Source organism: Pseudorca crassidens, chromosome 12 (assembly GCF_039906515.1).
Source record: "Pseudorca crassidens isolate mPseCra1 chromosome 12, mPseCra1.hap1, whole genome shotgun sequence".
Taxonomy (NCBI): Eukaryota; Metazoa; Chordata; class Mammalia; order Artiodactyla; family Delphinidae; genus Pseudorca; species Pseudorca crassidens.
Window position 1 is genome coordinate 79,389,527 of NC_090307.1, and position 23,275 is coordinate 79,412,801.

Below are 23,275 nucleotides of genomic sequence, written 5' to 3' on the forward strand. Positions count from 1 at the left end.
CTAAGTCAATCTTATCTAAATAGAAATGCAAAGACATAACAGAAAATTGCTGAGAGTAAGATAGTAAACTGTATTTCAATAAATTTAGGTTGTAAACAGATAAGTAAGTTACAGCAAGTGCTCTAAGCTATGAGAAGAACAAAAGGGCAAGCATGTATTAGCCAACCCAGTTTCTGTTGACAATGAATAAAGAGAGCTAAAAACAATCATGTAAAATGCTTCCCTGTCTCATGAGTCGGGTAATTTTCATTCATATAACACAGTTACTTAAAGTTTGAAGAAAAGACAATATTATTTTAAAGGACAAAAGAACTATTAAAAATTTTCAAAAGAATCTCAACTCACCCATTCTAATAGTAGAAAGGGAGCCGAACAGCTTAATTATTCATTATTTTCTAAAAGAAACACTGTTTTGTTTCAAAATAAACTCCTATAGGAGAATTCACATTAAAATACGCAAAATAATAATTTATGGGGAAAAGGAATTAATAATTATTGAAAATAGGTCAAGTATTATGTGGCAGGCATCATATACAACATCTAACAAAAGCTCAAGATGCATAGTATCCTACATTTAACTTAAAGGGCATTAACTAAGACTTTGTGAGGTTAGGGCAACTGTCCAAATAACAGACCCTGAAATCAAACCAAGGCCCAACCCAAAGTTCTTCTGAACGATCTCAAGCTTTATTGCATGACATACTGCATATGACACAATTAACTTTCTTATAAAATAATAATTCAATCTGACCTAGACTACAGTTTCTATCATAAACTCTGAATACATGAGCACAGAATGAATTAATTTTCTGCATTTCTCTTTTCTCCCAGTTTTTCTGCTCTTCTAATTTTCTCCCAACAAAGAAACATGCTACCATTTAAAACACAAAATACTAAAAAGAATACAATTCAATCACAAATTCATTAATATTTTTCTGAAAAGAATTATGATATAAAAAACAACACAGTGAGCTACAATTTTTAAAAATATGTACTTTGTTCCATATACATTAAAAAATTATTGGGGCTTCCCTGGTGGCGCAGTGATTGAGAACCCGCCTGCCAATGCAGGGGACATGGATTCGAGCCCTGGTCCAGGGAGATCCCACATGCTGCAGAGCAACCAAGCCCATGTGCCACAACAACTGAGCCTGTGCTCTAGAGCCCGCGAGCCACAACTACTGAGCCCGCGAGCCACAACTACTGAAGCCCATGCGCCTAGAGCCTGTGCTCCGCAACAAGAGAAGCCACCGCAATGAGAAGCCCGCGCATCACGAGTAGCCCCTGCTCGCCGCAACTAGAGAAAGCCTGCACGCAGAAATGAAGACCCAACGCAGCCAAAAATAAAATTAATTAATTAATTTTAAAAAATTATGTTAAAAGGACTGTGTTTAAAGGTACATTAATTACTATACAGATATAAGAGCTTTATTCTGGCACAGAATTATGGAAATAGTAAATTTTCCACATTTTCCTGAAGGGACTTTGTGTATACGTGTGTTTTGTTTTGTTTTGCAATGGAAGAAAGAACTGCCAAATATCTGGAATATTTAAGAGTACTCAACTCTTAAAATCAGTGCTTCTAAAATATACTGCCTTAGTAACAGATAGCCTCTAGGTCTACTCCAAATCACAGAAGCAGGAACAAAAGTTCAGAATGAAAAATAGATAAATTTGGTGGGAAAGGTCTTTCTGAGTGACTTAAATTATGACAACTTATTAACTGTAACTTAAGAATCCTAAGCAGTGATATTACCCTAGATAATAGCTTGGATAAGAAACTTAAAGGTACTAGAATGTCCTTCCAGTTTTGATCACCTAAAAGAACTATATATAAACTCAGGGAAGGAAGTACGAAGTTTTTCCCATAGACATTCTTAAATAATCCATTCTTTCTCATCTATGCCTCCCCTTAAAACACCATCCAGAGCCTGGGACATATTGTTATGCCAGCAAGTAAGGAGGTGCTCAAACAATGATGAGGACAGGTCAAAAAACCACAGGAGCCCTCATGAAGGGGCTTCCCCCCGGCCGAATCTGCAAGTACTTAGGCATCAAATTAAATGATAGTGATAAATTATAATTCACTGAGTAGAACAGGAATCCCTCTTTTCCAAATTTATATAGATAGAAAGATTAAGGGAGAAAGAGAAATACATAATCAATCCATGGCAGAAACTGAAAATCTTTTCCTTACAAAAGAATGCCAACAAATAGAAGGAATGGTGACATTACAGTCATACAAGTAATAACTGATAGAGACAAGGACCACCAATAGAAGCTTAACCAAGTGACTCAGAATTTCATAACAAATGGGATAATTACACAATCTCATTGGATCTGGCCACAAATTACTTATTAATTTCAAAGACAGAAATAACAAAGATCATAGTTACTTATTAATCTACAGTGGAGAACCTTGGCAGAACACCACTCACAAGAGGGATCAATGCTAATAATCGTCAATAATGAGAGGCTCAACAAATGGGCCTCCTCTTTCGATACACTGAGAAGGACACAACATGATTTCTATGGTACTCCTATTGAAGAAGCATAAACTAAATCTAATCATGAGGAAACTATCTCAAATTGAGGTACATTATATAAAACATATGGCCTTAACTCATCCAAAATGTCAATGTTGAGAAAGAAAAAGAAAGGTTAAGGAACTCTTCTAGATTTAAAATGACATGAGAACTAAATATAATGCATGATTACTACTAATCTTGGGGGAGGGAAGTTAAGCTAAAATGAACGTAACTGGGACAAATGGGAACATCTGAGTTGAACTATGGATTAGATAATGGCATTTTATCAAGGTTTTATTTCCTAATTTTCATAATTGTACTGGGCTTATAGGAGAGGATGTCCTTGTCCTCAGGAAATGTATACCTAAATACTTCGGAGTTACAGAAAAAGAATCTCAAGTGTGTAAATGACTCTCAGGCGTTTAAGGGAATAAATCTGAATGCACACACATGCACACACGTGATTCACATTGGGTGCAAAAGCAGGGTGGGTGAGAGGGTGAGGAATCACACAAATTATAAAGCAAACTGGGCAAAAGAAAAACTGTTAGTGAAGCTGTGTGAAAGGATATATGGAGTACTTTGTGCCACTCCTAGAAATTCTCTAAGTTTGAAATTGTATCAATATAAAAAGAAAGAAGAGATTTATATACATTTTTATAAAGTTGTATGTGAAAGTGTTTTCAGAATTACAGGAAACCCTCTGAGTATCTAGCATTATACGTGGGTGTGTCAAAACCACCGTGATGATATTCCTTCTCTTACCTTTCTAACAGATTGTGGATCGCTTTGAAGAGCAGCGTCCGACATTCGTAGGAAAGGCCATTTTCCCAGAGTCCTTCTTCCACAACTGAAAATAAAACAAAACAAAGCAAAACAAAAAAATGAACCAGTAAGCAGGGCATCCAAATAAAAATAAAAGAAACTTTAAAAATATTTTTCTAAAGCAAAGTTAATGAGCTAATTTAAGTAGATTAAATCGCACTGAAACACAGAAAAGAAGTTAAATAATTGCCCAAAGTCATAAGATACTTATGTACAGAAGGGAATAATGTGTTTTGATTTTAAAGTTATTGAAATATAGGCATGGTACAATCCCCCCCACATAAAGGTCTTACCAACCTGCCTCTTCAAAGTTTGAAATCATCCAAAATTCTCAAATTAATCTTTCTACCTAATAATGTCACAAAGACTAATTTTGTTATTAAAGTTCTATTTAAAGTAACAAAATGTCACAAATTAATACAAAGGTTACCATATGTATTTTAAGAGAGAAAACCAGGAAAAAATATCCAAAAATGACATTACACAAATTTCTTTAAATGTTTTGAAAGCAGTATGTGAATATGATTTTAAGGACATGATTATAGGGAGAATGTCAGAAAATTAAATCTTAATATAACATCAAATTTATTTCCTGAACTCATGATTTCATTAATGTTTAACATTTGGGGAAGCATCATATTTGCCTTTGAAATATGTTGTAGCATTACTTAGAGCCACAAGTAACTCTAACACAAGAGAATCCAACAGACTAACAATGTTTCATGTATTCCTAATGTTCTTTTCATATGTAAAAATTATAAAATGCCCTAGAGAAGATAGTTAATTTTCTTCTATACTATATTAGTTCATTTCAACATAGCAAAAAATTGAAAGGATGCAAACAACATCTGCAGAAGAAAATTTCCTCTGCCTTTTACTTGGTGTCTTGACAAAAGTACTCACCAGAGAAAATTTTGACAGAGAATTGAAACACATGTTAAATCCACAACGCATTTTTAATGCATTTACTACACCAACTGACATCTCAAAATGCATCTCTCCTTATTTTCCAATCAGAAAGAATTCAAAAAAGTGTAGTTACATTTAAGGGTTTTCTCTACAGGACTTTTTTTAAATGATAAAACTGGATAAATATTTTTTTTCTTGGGATGTCAGATAACTCTTTATCTTCCTGACTATGTGGCTAATCATGACCTACCAAATTTTTCCAAATTAACCTCTTCAGAGACATTTTATATTATTTATAACTAGAGAAATGGAAATAAAGTACAGCAAATAAACAAACATTCCTGCTATCAATACATTATCTCTGTTCAAGACAAAACATCCAAAAATTTTCTACAGTCCTCTAAAGGCATCATGAATCTCTATTTTCACACATTTATCTTTGGGGTAGAGCTTTCCTGAGTGAGAAAGCAAGCTAACATTTCAATAAAAGGAACATCCCATATTAATTTGCTTTTATTTCCTAATGTACGCTAAAAATTCCTAAAACTTCATCAACATTCAAAGTCCAACTCTTCTGAATTACTCTTCAAATCAGTCACCAGTAACAGTTTTTTCTACATATTAGTCTTTTGTGCCGTAAAGAGTACTGGTGATGCAGTATTTATGAAAAAAGTGTCCCATTCATCTTTCCAAGATTTTCTTCCAAGTTGGTGACACCCATTCTGCATATTAAAAAAAAACTTTTATAATTAAAACCTTCAAACATATTTTAATATAGAATAACAGGCCTCAAATAAATTCCTAAACCAAATTATCAACATTGTGTCATCTGCTTAACCACCCTTTTTTCTTTCTTTCTTTTTGTTTTTCTTCATATATTCTGAGGCAAATCCCACTCCCAAGTACTTCATTATATATCAAATCAGAATCTAAACAAGGTCTATCAATTACCTCTCAATTTATATCTCTTAAGTCTCCATAATTTGCAACAACTCATCTCCTCTTTTCAAACATGGCATTTATTTACTGAAGAAACCAGGTTAGCTGTTTTATAGAATACCTCACATTGTCATCTGATTGTTTCCTCATGATATTATTTTTTAATGTTGGCGCTACGTTGACCTTAACAGAAGATGTCAAAGGAAAGTTCTCAAACAACAGAGCTCTATTTCTTCCTCAAATGATCCTTAAATAATTTGTTAACTGAAATGTTGAAGGGTTATAACTGTCTAGACATGCAATGTGGAATACTAAACAAATGTGAGCATGCACAGGCAATGCCAATTACATCACCGTCTTAAGATACCATTATGATTTTATCCTGATTTTAACAATTTTTAAAATAGGTCTTAGAAATTTTTTCTTGAAAAATAATCTTACAAGAGCAATTACAAAAAACCTACACCTAACATCGTACTTACAGTTAAAACCCTGAATATTTTCCCCTAATATCAAAAACAAAGCAAGGATGTCTGCTCTTACCACTCTTATTCCACATTACAGTGGAGGCCTCAGCCAATACAAGAAAAAGAAGTACCAGGCATACTAACTGGAATGGAAGAAATGAAATGATCTTTTTTTTTGCAGATGACATGACTATTAGAAAGTCCTAAAGAATCAACAAAAAAAAAGCTACTAGAACTAAAACTGAGTTTAAGTCAGTTAAGGTCAACAGATACAAAACAGTCATATTTCTATAAACTGTAATGAATAATTAAAAAATTTTAAAAATTTGAGTACCATTTATAATAGCACCAAAACCCAAGAAATCCTTGGATCTAAATCTTACAGTTGGGAGACTTACACCAACTGATTTCCAGATTTACTATAAAGCTAGAATAAACAAAACAATATGGTACACTACAGAAAGGACAGATATACAGATCAATAGAACAGAATAGAGTCCAGATATAGACCCACAAATATATGGTCAACTGATTTTCAACACAGCTTGCAACGGCAATACAGTGGAGAAAGAACAGTCTTTTCAACAAATGGTGCTGGATTTAATGAATATCCCAATGTAAAAAACTCAGCCTCAAACCCTACCTCTCACACCATACAGAAAACCTCAAAATGGATCATAAAACAAAATGCAAAACCTGAAACTATAAAACTGTGAAAATATAGGAGAAAGCTTTTATAAGCTTAGGTTAACCAAAGACTTCAAAGATACGACACCAAAAGCATGATCCATAAAAAAACTGTTAAAAAGAGCTTCATCAGTATGAAGAACTCAGTTCCTTAAAAAGCACTCAAAAGTTACATTAAGCTATGGAGAAGATAAGCCACAGATGGGGGAAAAGCAGTTACAAATCACATATCTGACAAGGACTTGTATTCAGAAGATGCTATTCTTGGAAAAAAATCCCTAAACAACACAAATTAAAGAAAAATTTTTAGAGAATGGACAAAAGATTTGAACAGATACTTCACCAAAAAAGATACATGAATGGTAAATAAAAACATGAAAATATGCTCAAAACATCACTAGTCATTAAGGAAATGCAAATTAAAATCACAGTAAGATAACACCCATTATAATGGCTTAAAAGAAAAACTGAAAATACTAAGTGCTAGTGAGCATACAGAGTAACTAGAATTGTCCTATACTGCTAACAGAAATGCAAAATTAGTACAGTCACTGTGGAAGTTGACTTTGGCAATTTTTCTAAAGTTAAACATACACTTTACATACAGCCCAGCGATATCCTTCCTAAGTATATATTCAAGTAGAATAAGAACTTAGGTTCACATGAAAAACTTCAGCAAATGTTTTTACTTGTTTTTTTTACCCCCCCATAATTGACAAAAAGTGGAAACAGTTGTCTCTCAACTGGGGAAAGGACAAACAGTGGAAAATCCATATAACGGGATACTATTCAGAAATAAAGGAACTACTGATACACTCAAACCATGAATGAATGTCATTATGCTAAGTGAAAAAAGCCATACTCAAAAGACCACATGCTATAAGATTTCATGCACATAACATTCCTGCAAAGGTAAATGAGGTAAGTAAACTGCTCAATGGTCTCCAGGGATGGGGGTGGTTGGAGGAGGGCTGATAACAAAGGGACATGAGAAATTGGGGCAAGAGGTGGATGGGGGTTGGGGGGGGCAGGTTCTAGATTATGCTTACATTGATTTTTTGAAATTCATTTTTAGTGCTAAAAATGAGAACAGGGTGTGAATTAAAAGGACTCCTATTCTAAATATGTATTCTAAACATAATTGTTTTTACCCAAAGGATTGGTGTCTATTTGGTTAACCTTCACTCATAAATTATTAAAAGCAAAAAACAAAAAAACAGTTTAAGCAAAAAGAGACCGCAGACCCGACCACAGTGTTCCTCCCCAACAACACAATATACTGTTATTTATATTACGTACTTTATGTTAATTCCTATAATACAAATAGAACAAAGTAATTCAGGAAAATATTTTTGTTTTTAAATATTAAAAATTAATTTGAAAACGAACCTTTATTAATATTATTAAATAATTAAATTCTTGTATCTCCCTCATATAGTATTAAAAAGTTTAGGAAATAATGTAAATGAAAACAAGGAAGAAAGTAATTACATGAAGTAAAACAGATCCCACTACATTAAGCTCTTGTTTAAGAAAAGTAAACTAAAGGTGAAAAAAAAAAATTATGAATTATCCTATAAGTTAACCAGTAAAATTTTAAATAAGTCAGTAGAGGTAATTAAAAAGGATACAGTGTTTGGACTTCATATAAACATTAAAATTTCATAAGTTACATATTTTACTAAAGATTTGAAAGCAGTCAGTAATTTACTAGAAGTCAACAACTGTGATCCAAGATTAACCACTCTAATAAATACTATTATTTAAGCTATGGATTTAAGGATAATGCATTAACATGCTAACCCTTTTAATTTACTATCTGTATATAGCAAATAAACTTGTGGAAAGGAATATAAGTCAGACCATACTTTATTTCTTATCTATTTCACATTAAAAATTTCCAGAAATACAAGAGTGATGTATATTTCAATGAATCTCTAAAATTCCAAAATAAGTTAAATCTAGAATGACATTTTTGGAGTCTAATAATAGATATTTGGCCGATAATCACTGTCCAACAGTCCTTGGCTGTGTTATACTTCAAGCACCAGGACAGAAATTAGGAATGCTCTCAAAAATTAAATAAAGACTTTGAAAACCACTGTGAGGCAAAATTACTTTAAATACTTGGCAGAACTGCTATCAAATGTTTAAAGTCTTTTATTTTAAAATAATAAGAAGAGGGCTTCCCTGGTGGCGCAGTGGTTTAGGGTCCGCCTGCCGATGCAGGGGACACGGGTTCGTGCCCTGGTCCGGGAAGATCCCACACGCTGCAGAGCGGCTGGGCCCGTGAGCCATGGCACCTGAGCCTGCGCGCCCGGAGCAACGGGAGAGGCCACAACAGTGAGAGGCCCGCGTACCGCAAAAAATAAAAAATAAAAAATAAAATAATAATAAGAAAGTAAAATAACTTAAACAGTCAAGGTTAGTTTTCTACCCAGAAAACAATCTTTCTCATTTTATAAGGCTTTATGTACCAAGTTTGAACCATGCACTACATATAAATGGAGGGGAGGGGGAGTGCTACTTTCCACCACAACGCTATGAGACAGAGTGAAGGACACAAAACATTCACTTTTGCCACTTTTGCCACTCAGTACCTGACTTCTTTCCATAGGCAAACTGCCTATTTCATGAGTTCTGGTTGGGGACGAAGATGGTCAGTCACCCTTAACAGGAGTTGAAAATGCTGATTCACCTACAATATGGACAAGGATATATATCCTAACTACTAGATGCTCCGGCACCATACTTTGACCATGGATCTAGGAACTCAAAAGGGAGTGGATGGAGAGATCTTTCTGTCAGCACTAAAAAGAGAGGCTACAAGATCAAGTTTCCTGAGGTTCAAATAGCAGAGGTACTGTAGCATCCAGTGCTTGGTATTGATAGCACCAGTTTCTCATCAGACCAACCTGGAGCACTGATCCTAAAAGTGAATACTCAGTATTCTTTTAACCACCTCCTTTTCTTAGTTTACAACTAAGAACAATGATCAATAGTTTATTCTTATCTCTATTTTATAAATGAAAAAACTAAGGCTTAAAAATCTTAAACTTGCCCAAGGTCACATAATATATTCAAAAATCTAGTTTAAATGTATCTATACTCAACAGCTAACGGGATCAAATGCATTTTATATCTACTTTTATAAGTAGTAAATATACAAATTATTCCATTAATTAAACTCCTCAGGGGAAGCAATTTATTTTCATAACTGCACCGACTAGGACATTTCAGATATTCATAAACCTGTTTTGAACTGACTTGTTATTATGTGTGCACATACTTTTCAAATTTCATTGGAATTAGCTTCAATCTAAAATCTCCTTATATTCAGTAAAGAGGATTAGTAGCAAAGATGGGATTCAAATCCAACTTTTCTGCCTATCGCCCATGCTCTTTCCATTACACCACTTCTCCATAAGGCTTGTGTTGTTAAACTACCCCATCCCCCTTTTATTCTTAGGACTGACTAGAAAGGCAAACTTCAACACTTAAATTTCCCCTTGGATTCACAATTTGCACCTTAAATTATTGTCTTCTAAATAGCTGCAAAGTAACCTTTTCAAAGGTTAAACAAAACTGAAATCACAGAAACAGGTTTTTTAACTAATTTATCTGATACATCCTCCTCCCAAGGTATAATTTAAACCAACACTTCATTTGCTTCATACTGAGATTTTTCAGAAAGTATCCTCTTTTGAGGGGGGTGGGGGGAGGGGAGTCAGGGCATAGTTGCTCTAGGTTAAGTTTCTATAAATGACATGAGGCGCATTTACTACTTAATTCTCTATCTCCCTTCCAATGTGCACAGAGAAGAATAACAACTGCCAAGAAGTTTTACAAGAAGGCCAGCAGGTGCAGGGCCCTATCCTTATGAAACCTACAATCTCCCCAGGGCATAACTGTCTTCATCTTTAAAAGAAAAGAAAAAAGCCTTTCTAATTCTTTTGATCTTTCAAGTTTCAACTTAAATGTTTATCAACTCCTTAAGATTATAAATTAGTAAGAAGACTATCTCTATAGTGTATACTTAGGTATAATGGAAAATTGTTTCTAAAACTTTGTTAACAGTCTCAGGAAATAAAAGCAACAAGAGAAGTAAAATGAATGTACAATAAATGACTGGCAAAACTCAACCAAAATAAATTCCTAAATTAAAACTTTCTCTTGATGTTATGTGGTCAATTATAGCCAGACTGAAACTGAAAAATAAAACTAAGTACTACCACAGCTGCCTACTTAAAAAGAAGAACTATTTTGGCACTAAAGTTACTTCACTTAAATTGCAAAAGCTATAATCAGAATTTGTTTAAATGGCTCTTATTTAACCTTTTTTAATATAGTAATTCTCATAATCAAATATTTAAGCTGCAGAAGTATTATATAAATGTTTTCTTTTAGCAGAGAGACAGTGTTTTAGAAAGGAAAATTTAAATAGCAGTCTAATTACTGCTTAGTTCCCAAATAATTTTTCAAAATCATCACAAATTGTAATACAACTTCTTTCAACTTTGCGAAACATGGCTCCTTGCAGAACTAATAAGCTTCTCTGAAAGAAAAATCAAATAAAAGGTTCAGGAAAAAAAAGTCAATATGGCAAAATATCAAAGCAGCATATACTTCAATGATTTTGTGTTTCCCAGCAGAGATCATGGAAAGATATCTTTTCCAATTCGAGAAATGAAACTGACATACTTTACTTGAAGGGGAAAAAAATGGGAAGAGGGAGAATGGAATAGGCTAGGGAGGAGCATAAAGATTGTGAAACCTTCAAGAAATTCAAGCTCATGCTTTTAGAATTCAGGTCACCATGCCTTACACAGTTTAAAAGTAGAATTACTTTCAAAGAATACATATTTCCTCTGAGCTATGATACATATTTCCTTTTAATGTATCATATTGCAGCAACAGCTGAAATGAACGTCTAGACATCAAAAACACTTCTTGCTCCCACCTACTGCTTTTTTACCTCAGGCATCAAAACTAATGAAACCTATTATCCAGAACATTGAGTTCACTAACCACATTGGCCATTGCAAATACTGGAGGGTGGAGGGACACTTTCAGGGATGGCACTCCTTATTCAGCCATTAAAATTACTGAAAATCAAATTGTACTCCAAACTCCAGAAACACAAATAGATTAAAGCAGGCACATGAAACGAGGAGATTATTTGCCAGTTAGATTTCAGTGACAAAATGCTAAAGATAATGCAGCTCTGAATCCAGGATTTATAATTTTCCCACTGCCTTTATGTTCAACCTTTATCTGCAATATATAAAGCCCACTAGTTTTGTTATTTTTAACTATTAAATCTACTACCTAGGAATTGTACTAAGCAAATATTATAATAACGTTTATCAATTTATCATTTATCCATTTAATTTTAAGGGTTGCAACAAATGAAATATTTTAAAGATAAATATATAGAGATTTTTGAAGTGTCTGCTTTCTTTTCTTTTTTTAATTGGGCTATAGTTGATTTACAGTGTCTTCTTAAAACTGACTCACAAAAAAACTGAGTAACAAAGTAGCATAATGCTATGTTAATTCTGAAATACAGCATTATACCCATAAAAAATCCAATTACATAACAACACTATTGATTGATCACAGTTATGTTGCCATCGACTGCCTTGTAAAATCTATATTTGAAGTCATTAATAACTAAATGGACTGACTTATTACTTAATTCAAATTCAACCCACTTAGAGTTCTGATTTCCTTGATTTGCTTGTGGGTGTAGAATATTTGGTATCAGGTAACAAATCTATGTTGAAATGGATTTTAACTATCCCAATGTCAATTCATCAATCAAATAAGAATTAGAGATAGAAGATATATATATCAAAATGCTCCATTTGTTTTGACCTATTTGCCACTTTAAATGATTATGAACGTTGACAATATTCATCAGACAGAAGCACCGTTGTAATTCAAAATTTTAACAGTATAATGTCTAACTAAGGAATCTCTAACAGCATGAGTTCTCTGCCAGTTGCAGGATAACCAGAATTTTAATGACGGTTTCTACACAGCACTGTAGCAGTTGAGACATGACCCAAGTTAGCATTTCAATGGATCACAGGACTCCATGTAAAGCCACTAAACTTTAAATTGACGGAGACCATAAAACTAAATTTCTAGATAAATTGAACAAGACCTTCAAAAGACAACTGCTACAGAAAACAGTCAGGCTGCAGTGTTACTTTAATAGTCACACAGTGAAAAAGAAATCTTGCACAATGGCTGTTACTGACTTCTAAGAACTAAACTTGCCCCCATTTGCTACTCTTTTCAAAGATTTTTAAGTAATTATTACTTTTTCCCCTTTCAAGCTATTAATATGTTCTTAATTTTGTTAATAATACACGTAAACAAATAAAGGCCTAGAGGGACAGCCATCAAAATTAACAGTTATCTTTGGTTGCTGGAATAATTATTTTCTTCTTTACCTCTTTGTGTACGTTAGAGATTTTCTTCAATGAACATGTTCCTTTAAAAAGATACATCATATTTGAAATAGATTTTTTAAAATAAGGCTACTATTATTTATTAAACAGCCACATGCTTTTTAAAAAAATAATGCTGTGTGTTCTTAAATTACAAGAAAGATCAACATTCTTAGGACAGGAATCACCACAGGAGAAAATTAAATTTTGAAAGAGGAGGAAAACCAGATATGTGATTCAGGTAGAACGTTTATATTTAAATCCGTCAACACTGCAAAACAAACATTTTATAAACTTCCTCTAAGACAATGACTTTAATCAAGATGACTCAACTACTGATTTCAAGATTGGCACAATTGAGCAGTAAAAATTAAAAATACTTCCTTCCACTCTTCAGACACAACCTGATTTGAAACACAACACACACACACACTCACACACCAGACTGCTACTAAAATTCTGAGAGAGCAAGTCCCCAGATTGCCTTTTACACTAAAGCTCAAACAGTTGTCTGTCACTGCTCTTACAGTGAGTAATCCATGCAGCTGTAACTGTTTGAAATGCAGCTGTCTCGCTGGCATTCTCTCCCCACCCCCACTCATCCAGCATTTCTGTTCTTGCTACAATAATCTTACAGAGCATTTTACAGGAGGCTTAGCCCTGGCTGAGGGCACTCTACGGCATGACCGAGAGAACATGGAAACACGATTCATTAGACACGCCTGGAGTGATAACAATGGTGCTGCTTCTTGCTGCCTTTCATTTCGTACATCAGGCTGAGACTAACGCATTCTCGTTACACAACAAGCACATTTATAGACAGGAAAAAACTGTAATCACCTTTGATTAAGAGACAGCATATTTTTCCTATATGAGCCGCCAGCCATACTGACAGAATAATTATTTTTTTAACTGACAGGTTAAAATAGCAAATGTAGCAAAAATAACATCTGCCTGAGGGGGAGGGGAAGGGGAGGGGCTGGGAGGGGGAGGGGCTGGGGAGGGGAGGGGAGGGGGGAGGGGTTGGGGAGAGGAGATGACTACTATTGAAGACTTCGTACACAGAGGTTTCTTAGAGGAGGCTCAGTGTCATATCCTTGAGACCTGGTGGGTACCTTGGCTTATATTTAAGCTACACCGTCTATGACAAATAGAACAGGCCCTTATCAAGCAATCTCATTCTATACATCTAATTCTTTACATGTAAAAATTACAGAATTTCTTTGGTCACTTCATGTGTAATTATTACTGACCTCCCTTCTTTCCACTTCTTTCACCATAGGACTACAGAATTCAACAGTAGTATTAATCCTCTTCTCTTTTTCCATTATCCTACTTTTACTACAAAATAATTTACCCTCTTTTACATAAAATGCTAGGCCAAAACAGAAAACCTGCTTCCTATTTAAAGAAAAACAGCAAAAAATGTAATTTTGATTAAAAACAGGAATATAGAATAATTATTTTATATCACCCAGCTTCCTCAATCGAACTCAAAGCACCCAACAAAGGTTTGAATTATAAATTTAAAAGACCTAATTTAAACTGAAAAAAGTCATAAGCCACATTATACTGACAACATGTAAAGTCAATTTTCTTAACAGGAATTTTGTTACTTCTCCATATACCCATACAATTGCAGTCTTTTGTGGGTTCATGTATGTATGTTGCTGGATTATTGTTTATGGGGAGTTTGATAGTTGACATAAAAAATATATTTATTAGCCAGGAATTGAAAGTTTATATGTTAAACCAAAATATTGGAAAGTATTTTTTTCAAGGTTAGCAGACTATATAATTAAACATTTTTTAAAAGATGGTCAGTCTCTCTTTTAAGCTTTCTATAACACTACTCTATTTTACACCAAGAATGTGCTACAAAACTACCAAAACAATCTGTACATGTGAACATTTGTTAAAACAGTAAAGAACCAAAAGTGAGCAAATAATTGAAAAAGTCTGGTTCACAAAACTTTGAGTCCTAAAAATAGCCTTTTTAAAAAATTGTTATGTAGAGCAAATGAATTTTTGTAAAATGCTTAAGCAATTTTTAGCTGTTGGATTTTAGAGTTTGCTGACCTGAGCTACCACACCAGGCTAGAAACTAGGAAATCTGCTGCCTATCTTTAATGTTTCTGTAAGAGGACCACTGACCCCTAATACGCATTTAAACAGAGTGTGTTTTGAAGAGAAGTCTGATGTGCACCACACTATGTTAGAATTACACATTTAAAAATTTTATCATCTGGCATAAAATAACATCTACTATAGAAGATAACATCTATACAATTTCTACTCTCTAAGTGCCCATCTTGCCTCCCTTATTTTGGTCTTTTTTACTGTAACAAAGCATGACTCCCCCCAAACTAATCAAATTACTTCCACAAGCTTTCCCGGACTGTTTTATGCTTGGAAAATACAAAATTAACCACCAATATCAAATATGTCACCACAAGCATTATTTTTAAAACTTCAGTATAAATGAATTCTTACTTTAATAAATAACTTGTTGGTTTACATATGAATTTCCATTATATTAACCCAGCTCTTAGAAGAATCTCATATCATTATTTTTCACTTTTATAAGATGGAATGTATAATTCTCCCCTGAAGTCTTCAAAGTTAATTTATGCTTAAAAAATTTTTTTAAACAACGTATTAGAAAGCAATAAAAGCTTCTCAAAACTTTAAATTGAAACATATCCAGAAAGACATTGTCTTTATTCCAAAACTTCTGACATACTTTTAAACAGTTTCCAACTCATAAGCGAAAAAATTTAAAAATGACCTAAATATTCCAAAACTGCCAACATTTTTACTTCACGTAGGTGTTTCAACACTAAAAGATTCCTTTGCAATAACACACTTCAATTATGAAATTTACAAGTGCTTTGGGAAATGAAGATCAGTTATTTACACAATGGTGTGAAGGAGTTCAATCCTATTTTCTTTCTAAACTTGGCCAGAATGGCATTTTGATTGGAGGGTGGGGCGACCCAGTAATTTTGGATAGGGCACAATCTGGAGCTGGGAAGGGATGAGTAGGTTCAATAACACAGAAGGCAGTGGTTTAGTCCCTGTGATCCTGGGAGCACGATATCCTGTGAAAGAGCCCCAGCAAGTTTCTGGTCTTTTCCATCTCCACATTTAAAGTAGCATGGCTACAGTTTTATCCAGTTATAAATAATGGAGTTCTTCTGAGGGTTCGTTTGAAAACATAAATAAGTACAAAGAGTTTGTAAAGAGGACAGAACTTGCAAACCACCGGAAAAGGAAAAGGAGTAAATAGGACCAGAAACCCACAAAGCCTGGATCAATCCCTAGCACTAACACTCCCCGGCACCGCTGCTTCCTTCACAGTTATCTCCACCTTCCTTGAGATTCTTTCCAGCTTGGCAATTGCATGATTCTAACTATGTGCTCTAGAAGGTGGGAAAGCCTTCCAAGACAGATGGTGAGGACTTCAAATACAGAGTCAATTCCTACCCAATCCACTGGTTCTCATCACAAAACCCAGTACACAACTCAACACTAAAGTTAAGCATTACTGGTTAAATCAGTTTACATAGGCTAGCCTTAGAATCTATCCACCGGTTGGAACAGGTTTTTCATGGGGAAAAAAAATACGCATTTTCCAAATAATTAACTTATAAATGACCTTTTGGAAAACACGGTATTAATACTTACTTTGTCAACTGGTGTTTGCCCATGTTGAGTCTCCTTTCTAGTTTTTAAAACCAGCTATTAAAAATACAACAATTAAGTTACCTTAATAAGCATTTATTACTGAAAGGAAAAGGAGAGAGTTTTGATAGTGAAGAAGAAACTCAGGAAGCTTCTGGGGTGCCTGTAAAATTTCTCAGGAGCTATATATTAGATGTTTGTTGTACAATAATTCGTTTATTTTGAATGTAATTCTCTATCATAGCTCACAATTTTAAAGCTTGCTTCCAACTATGCTCCAGAAACAAAAAATATATATGGAATAATACAAGGTTAAAATTCAATTGTATATATACTATAATCACAACTTTTAAGATGCATGTTCAAGTATCTTGTAATGGAATAAACAAAAATTATAATAATTGCTATAAATTTTAAACTTAAGTACATGCATATAGTCCTTAAAATAACAGTGAAAACCCTCACTAAAATATGCATATATTCAAGGCAATATTATTCCTAGGAAGGGCTTAGCGAATCAAATGTTTATCAGATAATAAAGAAAATAGCCTAAAGACAAAATTCAGTAAACATGAAATAGATGTCGTTTGGACAAAACATATACTAACACTATGTAAAGATACTGTTTTACAATCCAGCTTTAGAAGCAAAAGCTTCTAAACTACTCTCACTGCTTTCACTCTTAGCATCCTAAAGTCCATTCTCCATGAGAGAGCCAAGGTGATCTTTTCAAAACTTAAATCACACCATAGCATTCCTCTGCTTAAAACCCTACTCCAATGGCTTCACATGGCATTAATAATCTATTTAAGCGCCTTACCATGGCCTACAAAGTTCTATATGATCTCATCTCTAGCTACCTCTTCCATCTCCACTAGTTTACCAGTTTCAACAGCACTGACCTTCTATCTGTTTCTCCAACAAAATGAGCTTGGAGGCTTTTGCCCTTACTTTTCCCTGTGTCTGCATGCCTGGATGGTTTCAAGTCTCAACCCAAATGTTGTTTCCTCCCAGAAGCTTTTGCTAACTAACCCCCTTAGCTAAATATAGTATCCCTGCCCTTTCCTAGTCACTCACTTTCTCATCATTTGCATTGTAGCCCATGACCATATGAAATTATTTGTTTATTTGTTTATCATCTGTCTTTTATCCACAGAAAAATGCCACTTCCATATGCACAAGGGGAATGTCAATACTTGTGTGCTTAGTATACCACACAGAACCTTCCACAAGGAAAAACACTGTGATCTCAAAAAAAATTAAAAACATTCAAAGTGGAACAAAAGGCAACCTACCACCCAAAGACACAAAGACAATTTAATGTTACTCAACTTTTCAGACAAGGGAATTATATATGATATGGTAGCATAGTATAGTATGAGCCTAAGGGTTTGGAAACTATGAAAACAGACACTTCCACAGAATGCTTAGCTTTTTTCCTATTGTGATTTAAGGAAAGTTGCATTCTCAGAGTTGTAATTTTATACGGTTTTCATGGAAACCAAATAGGGTCATAATTAAAGCATAAAAACATTTCTAGAGAAACAGTATAAATGAAAGATGTGATGAAAATAAGATCTTATTTGAACCTATGATCATTAGCAAGATTAGACTAATGCGAAGGATTCTTGACGGGAAAAAAATCAATTGAATTAGATTAAATTAAAGTGCTTTAAAATAATGACAATAAACTATCACAATTTAAAGCAGTTAATGTAAGGATGTGAGCCTATGAGTTTTGTGTGTTAAAATCAGCCAACTCTAAATTATAAAACTTCTATCCCAATAAGCAACATTTAGAAATGGAATTATTAACTTTTTGTCTTTCCTAGGCATAATTCATTCTAGTAATCAATTATAGATAGTTGTTATTAGTATTATTATTAATAAGGGCTCTTCACCACTATAAATTCACAATGTTCTCAAGTTTCTAATGACTATCAGTCACATTCATCAAATTTAGAACAACAAAATAAAGTTACACAATTACGGAGCAATATTAAATTGTTAAATTCATATTATATATTGATATAGCTGTATATAAATGTGTTACTTTTCCATTCTATAAGGTACAGTGAGCCAAAAGGCTCACTATAGTTATCTGAAGCCACATCTACAAAGGCCACGGGAACTTTTTATTTTCCCGGGGGGGGGAGGGCAAAAAAAATTTTGTAAAAAAATATTGCAGGGCTTCCCTGCTGGCGCAGTGGTTGAGAGTCTGCCTGCCGATGCAGGGAACATGCGTTCGTGCCCCGGTCCGGGAAGATCCCAAATGCCGCGGAGCAGCTGGGCCTGTGAGCCATGGCCGCTGAGCCTGTGCGTCCGGAGCTTGTGCTCCGCAATGGGAGAGGCCACAACACAACAGTGAGAGGCCCGTGTACGGCAAAAAGAAAAAAGAAAAAAAAAATTGCAGAATCATTTCTGTGTAAGTTTTAGCAATTTCATATGATTTTCTTCCTGGAACATCAGCTTCAATACCATTATTCTCAACTTATCTCTGGCTTATTCATGGACACCAAATTTTGTGATTCTCAAAAAAAAAGTTAACTGAATTTATTGTTTTTAATCAAAGTATAACTTGATCAATTTACCAACAGTAAATTCTCAATTTGAGAGACAATATTTAAAAGACATATTTTATCTATCTGAGGATAACCCAAATATTATACTTTGAGCTAGTTATTAAAAACCCCATTTTCAGCAGAGATGTTTAAAAATGAAGGTGAATAGAGAAGAAACCGTAACACAATGGCTCTTTTAAATTGACTAGACAACTATTCACTGTTCACATTCATTTTGTATCCTTCAGTCTGGAAAAAGTAAGGCCCCTTCTAACTTTCAATTAGTCATATGCTGTCCCATTTAATTTTTTCTCTATTTTGCCCTTTTGAAGGTGAACTCAGATTAAGTCAAAAACATATAATACACAGACAGTAATTTGGGAGTGGATTTTTGCCTCCCCAAACCAGACATTATGCCTTGCCAAGGGAGAAACTGTATAAATAAGGCTATTCACAAGATAGGAAGCATCAGCACATGCCCATTTATCTTCAGGGTAGTCACTGAAACTTCAAAGCGCCATTACGCACAGTATCAATGCTTTTGTCTAAAAGATCTCAGAAACTGTAAGTGATCTTGGTTTCATAAATATCTAAGACTTTCCAGGAAACAAACAGGTTTCTTAAGTTCACAAGAAACTGCCTAAACATTTCTTATTAGCAATGAAAGTCACAACCTCTTTCTTTGAAGGTGATTGATCATACTTGTATAAATTTAAGAAAAAAAATTTCTTGGCCACAATGAAATAACATAAAGATGTTTTATACTTGCTTTGCTTTAGTTCAGGTTAAAAACAACTATTTTTAAAATAAAACTCCAGATTGTGCGGTTTCAATTTTCCACTGCTCATTTTCTATGACAATCTGACCAAGAATTTCTCTGGTGAGGAGAGGAGATGATATTCTGAAACCTTTTTCTCAGAAAAATAAATATATTTGATAACATATCCAGTTTTTCTGTAAATACTAATGAAAAGGTAATGATAGCATAAACTGAAAGTTGGTTTTTAGAAATGAGCGAGTCAAGCTCATCTAAAGACCAGAAAGGACTTTCTGGAAAGACTGATAAGCATCTTAGAATCTCACTACATCTCTCACACACTGAGCCAATCTGCAGCCATTTCCCTCTGAGCCAATGCACTTGATGGGTGTGATAACAGATGGATCATTTTATCTGCCAACTTCCTGTGATGTACTGTATGGAGACTGATAATTTAGTGACTACAGAAGTCCTACAACAGACAATGCAAGCAATCCTGGCATTCAGTAAGTAACTGCATGCAGTCCTTTGACAGTCTGTAGGTTGAATATATGTGGATGATCATACAATGTAAGCTCTCTGCAAGTATCTATGCCACCTTGAAAACAGAAAGAAAGTAAACACTGGGCAAGCTAAGAACTAAATAGAAAAACAGGAAAGAACTTAAAGTAACATTTTTCACTTAAAAACATATGAAAAATATATATTGCTCAAAAAGTTATTAGAGTCTCATAACCAGGTTAGCTAGAAATACAAGTGTACATAGAAAAAACATCCATTGTGGGCCTGATTTTCACGTTTCACAACCTGGGTGATATAGACATTTTGTGTGAAATAATTCTTTGTTGTAGGGGGCTATCTTGTGCATTACAGGATGGTTAGCATCATCCCTGGCCTCTACCCATTAGATGGCAATGGCACCCTACCCCCAGTGGTAACAACCAAAAAATGTATCCAAACACTGCTAAATGTCCCCCGGGGGACAACACTACCACCCTTGTTAAGAACCACTGGAGAAGACAGTCTAGAATTGCACTCCTCTAATTCTAATGTGCATTTTGGAGGGGAGAGAGAGAGTATAAGGGGAGTATTTATTCATGGAAATTATACGCAAAATACTCAAACATAATCTATACAGAGTGGATCAGCTAAGCACATATTACTATGAAGAGGAAAGGCCATCTAAAGATTCAGTGGCAAAATTGTTCAACAGGTTGCAGAGGGAACTGGAAAGGCAACTTCCATCAACAAACATGAGAAGTGTACTTGATTCTCTCTGCAAAACAGGAAAAAATTCATAGCTTTGCTATAACGCTGTATACAAATGATATTGATGATACTTCCATCACAAATTCTCATCAAATAAATTCTCCATTATGCTGGGCACTGATTTACATAATTGTCAACTTTAACAGATGCTTAGAGATGAAACTCTCTAGGTTTTATGTTCTGGTTTTTTTTTTAAAAAGTCATATTTATGCATATACATACAAATGTGTGTGTACGTAATATACTCAAAATCCCAATGTAGTCACATTTGAGAAATATGGGTACCAAATTAAGTATGACCATGTTATTTTACTTGCACATCTCTGGAACCTGACAAATGTACTCAAGTTATTCGGGAGAGGATTAGTTTGTCATTTTTGCAGCACCTCTAATGTAATGCTCTTCTTAAGTATAAAGCACAAAATCTCTTTTAAAATATTGTTTTAGGATACTACAAAATATTAGCACTTGGAGTAAATGTCCCATAATCAGATTAAGTATGCTATTTGCACCTGGAAATGTAGTTCTCTTTCTCCTCATTCTCTTTCTGCCTGTTCTTTTTGCAATTTTACTACTGGGCAAAAAAGGTGGATAAAGAGCGGAGGTGGGAAGAATAGACTAACCGGGGGAAATGCACTCAACATTACTTACTGCACAGTTGCAATTCTTTGATTAGGAAAAGTTAAAACTAGAAATTTTTGAAAACTATGAGTAAATTGGATTTACTGATGATAATATAGGCATAAAGAGAAGAATTCTTGGTAATCTGATAGAAGGACATGAATGAACGGGAAAATTTTCCCCCAACTAGTAGAGGCCATTAGCAATACTGAACAAAATCAGAACCAATTTCTGGCAGGCCCCACAGATTTTCTTCTTCTTCTGAACTTCTCTGTGTTCTTCACTACACAAGCAGCCTTTATTTTCAAATTCTCAAAGTACATCCATAAAACATAGCACTTTACCCTGCAACACTCACCCTGCCAGTCAGCACTGCCTAGAAGTCCAATACTGGGCTTCCCTCTCCAAATGCAAAGGCTCAATCTAAGAGTAGAAACAGGAACTCCTAACAATCTGGGAACTCTGTAAGCATGGAGGAGAGCTAGATCCAGGATGACTATAGAGCTGGTACTACAACTCACGGTCTGCTCAAAAACTGGCCTCAACAGGCTTCAAGACCATGGTGACTAATTTGTGGCCTCTGGATATAGACAGGCCCTCAAGGCCATAGCTCACCCAGTTTGACAGTCTATTTTCCAAAGATGGCTGGCACAACATATTCCATTCTACATGTTCTTTTTACATTGTGATATTGTCACTCTTCCCATCAAGTAATAGGGAATATGTCACCTCCCCTGAATATAGATGACTCTTTGTGAGTGCCTCAACACACAAAATTTGGCCAAAGTGACAGTATGCCAGTCTCCAGGTTCAAACCTTCAGAAACTGGCAGTCTCCACGTCCTGCCTCTTGGAATGCTCATTTCTAGAATCCAACCACCTTGCTGTGAGGAAACCCAGTTCACATGGTGAGGCCACATGTGGTTGTTCTGGCTGTCTGAGCTCAGGTTCTAGCCAACAGCCAGCATCACTAGGCCAGCATCACTATGTGAGTAAAGACATCTCCAGAGAATATCAGGCCCCAGCCATAGAGTCACTCCAAGTCTTGGAGTCTTGCTAGGGGTCCTCAGACATCCTGGAGCACAAACTAGTAGTCCCTGTTGTATCTGAAGTTCTGACCCACAGAGTCCATGGGCATAATAAAATAGCTGTTTTTTGTCACTAAGTAACTCATCCAGTGCAACCATCATCCTAGGAAGAGTAGATTCAAGATTCAGTACCTCATTCACAAAAACAAAGTCATTACGGTATTTCACACCAGTTTTGCAATAACATAATCTGGATGATTTATTGCTGGGTCACAAATCATTAAGGTCTAGGTGGTATACTGACAGTAAAAATGTTACATTTTAAAGGCACATGATTTCATTACCAAGCACAATATAAACAAAGATATAGAGATTCAGTGAAATGAAACAGTGAATTTGTAATTTACAGCATTATATTAATATAGGAAATTTCTGTGAGAAATATTATGATGGAAACAGAATACTAGGATGGTATTCAGACAGATGAGTAAAGAAGCCGCCAGATAATTCTAGCACCCAGCCATTCAGGTGTCCTAGTTTTCC

The 23,275-nt window shown here is 34.7% G+C and overlaps 1 protein-coding gene across 5 annotated transcripts in view; it reads right to left on the reverse strand.

Annotated features, from left to right (window-relative positions):
• Nucleotides 1–23,275, reverse strand: part of MED13L (mediator complex subunit 13L) — a 297,225-nt gene that overhangs the window by 130,441 nt on the left and 143,509 nt on the right. For 2 of the 5 annotated variants that reach the window (XM_067700702.1, XM_067700701.1), the window contains exon 3: nucleotides 3,294–3,378. The exons of 2 other annotated variants lie outside the window; for them this stretch is intronic. In XM_067700702.1, the coding sequence (XP_067556803.1) occupies nucleotides 3,294–3,378 (85 nt within the window). Of the gene's footprint in view, nucleotides 1–3,293; nucleotides 3,385–23,275 lie in introns of those variants that run through there. One more of the 5 variants, XM_067700703.1, reaches the window with a different exon arrangement.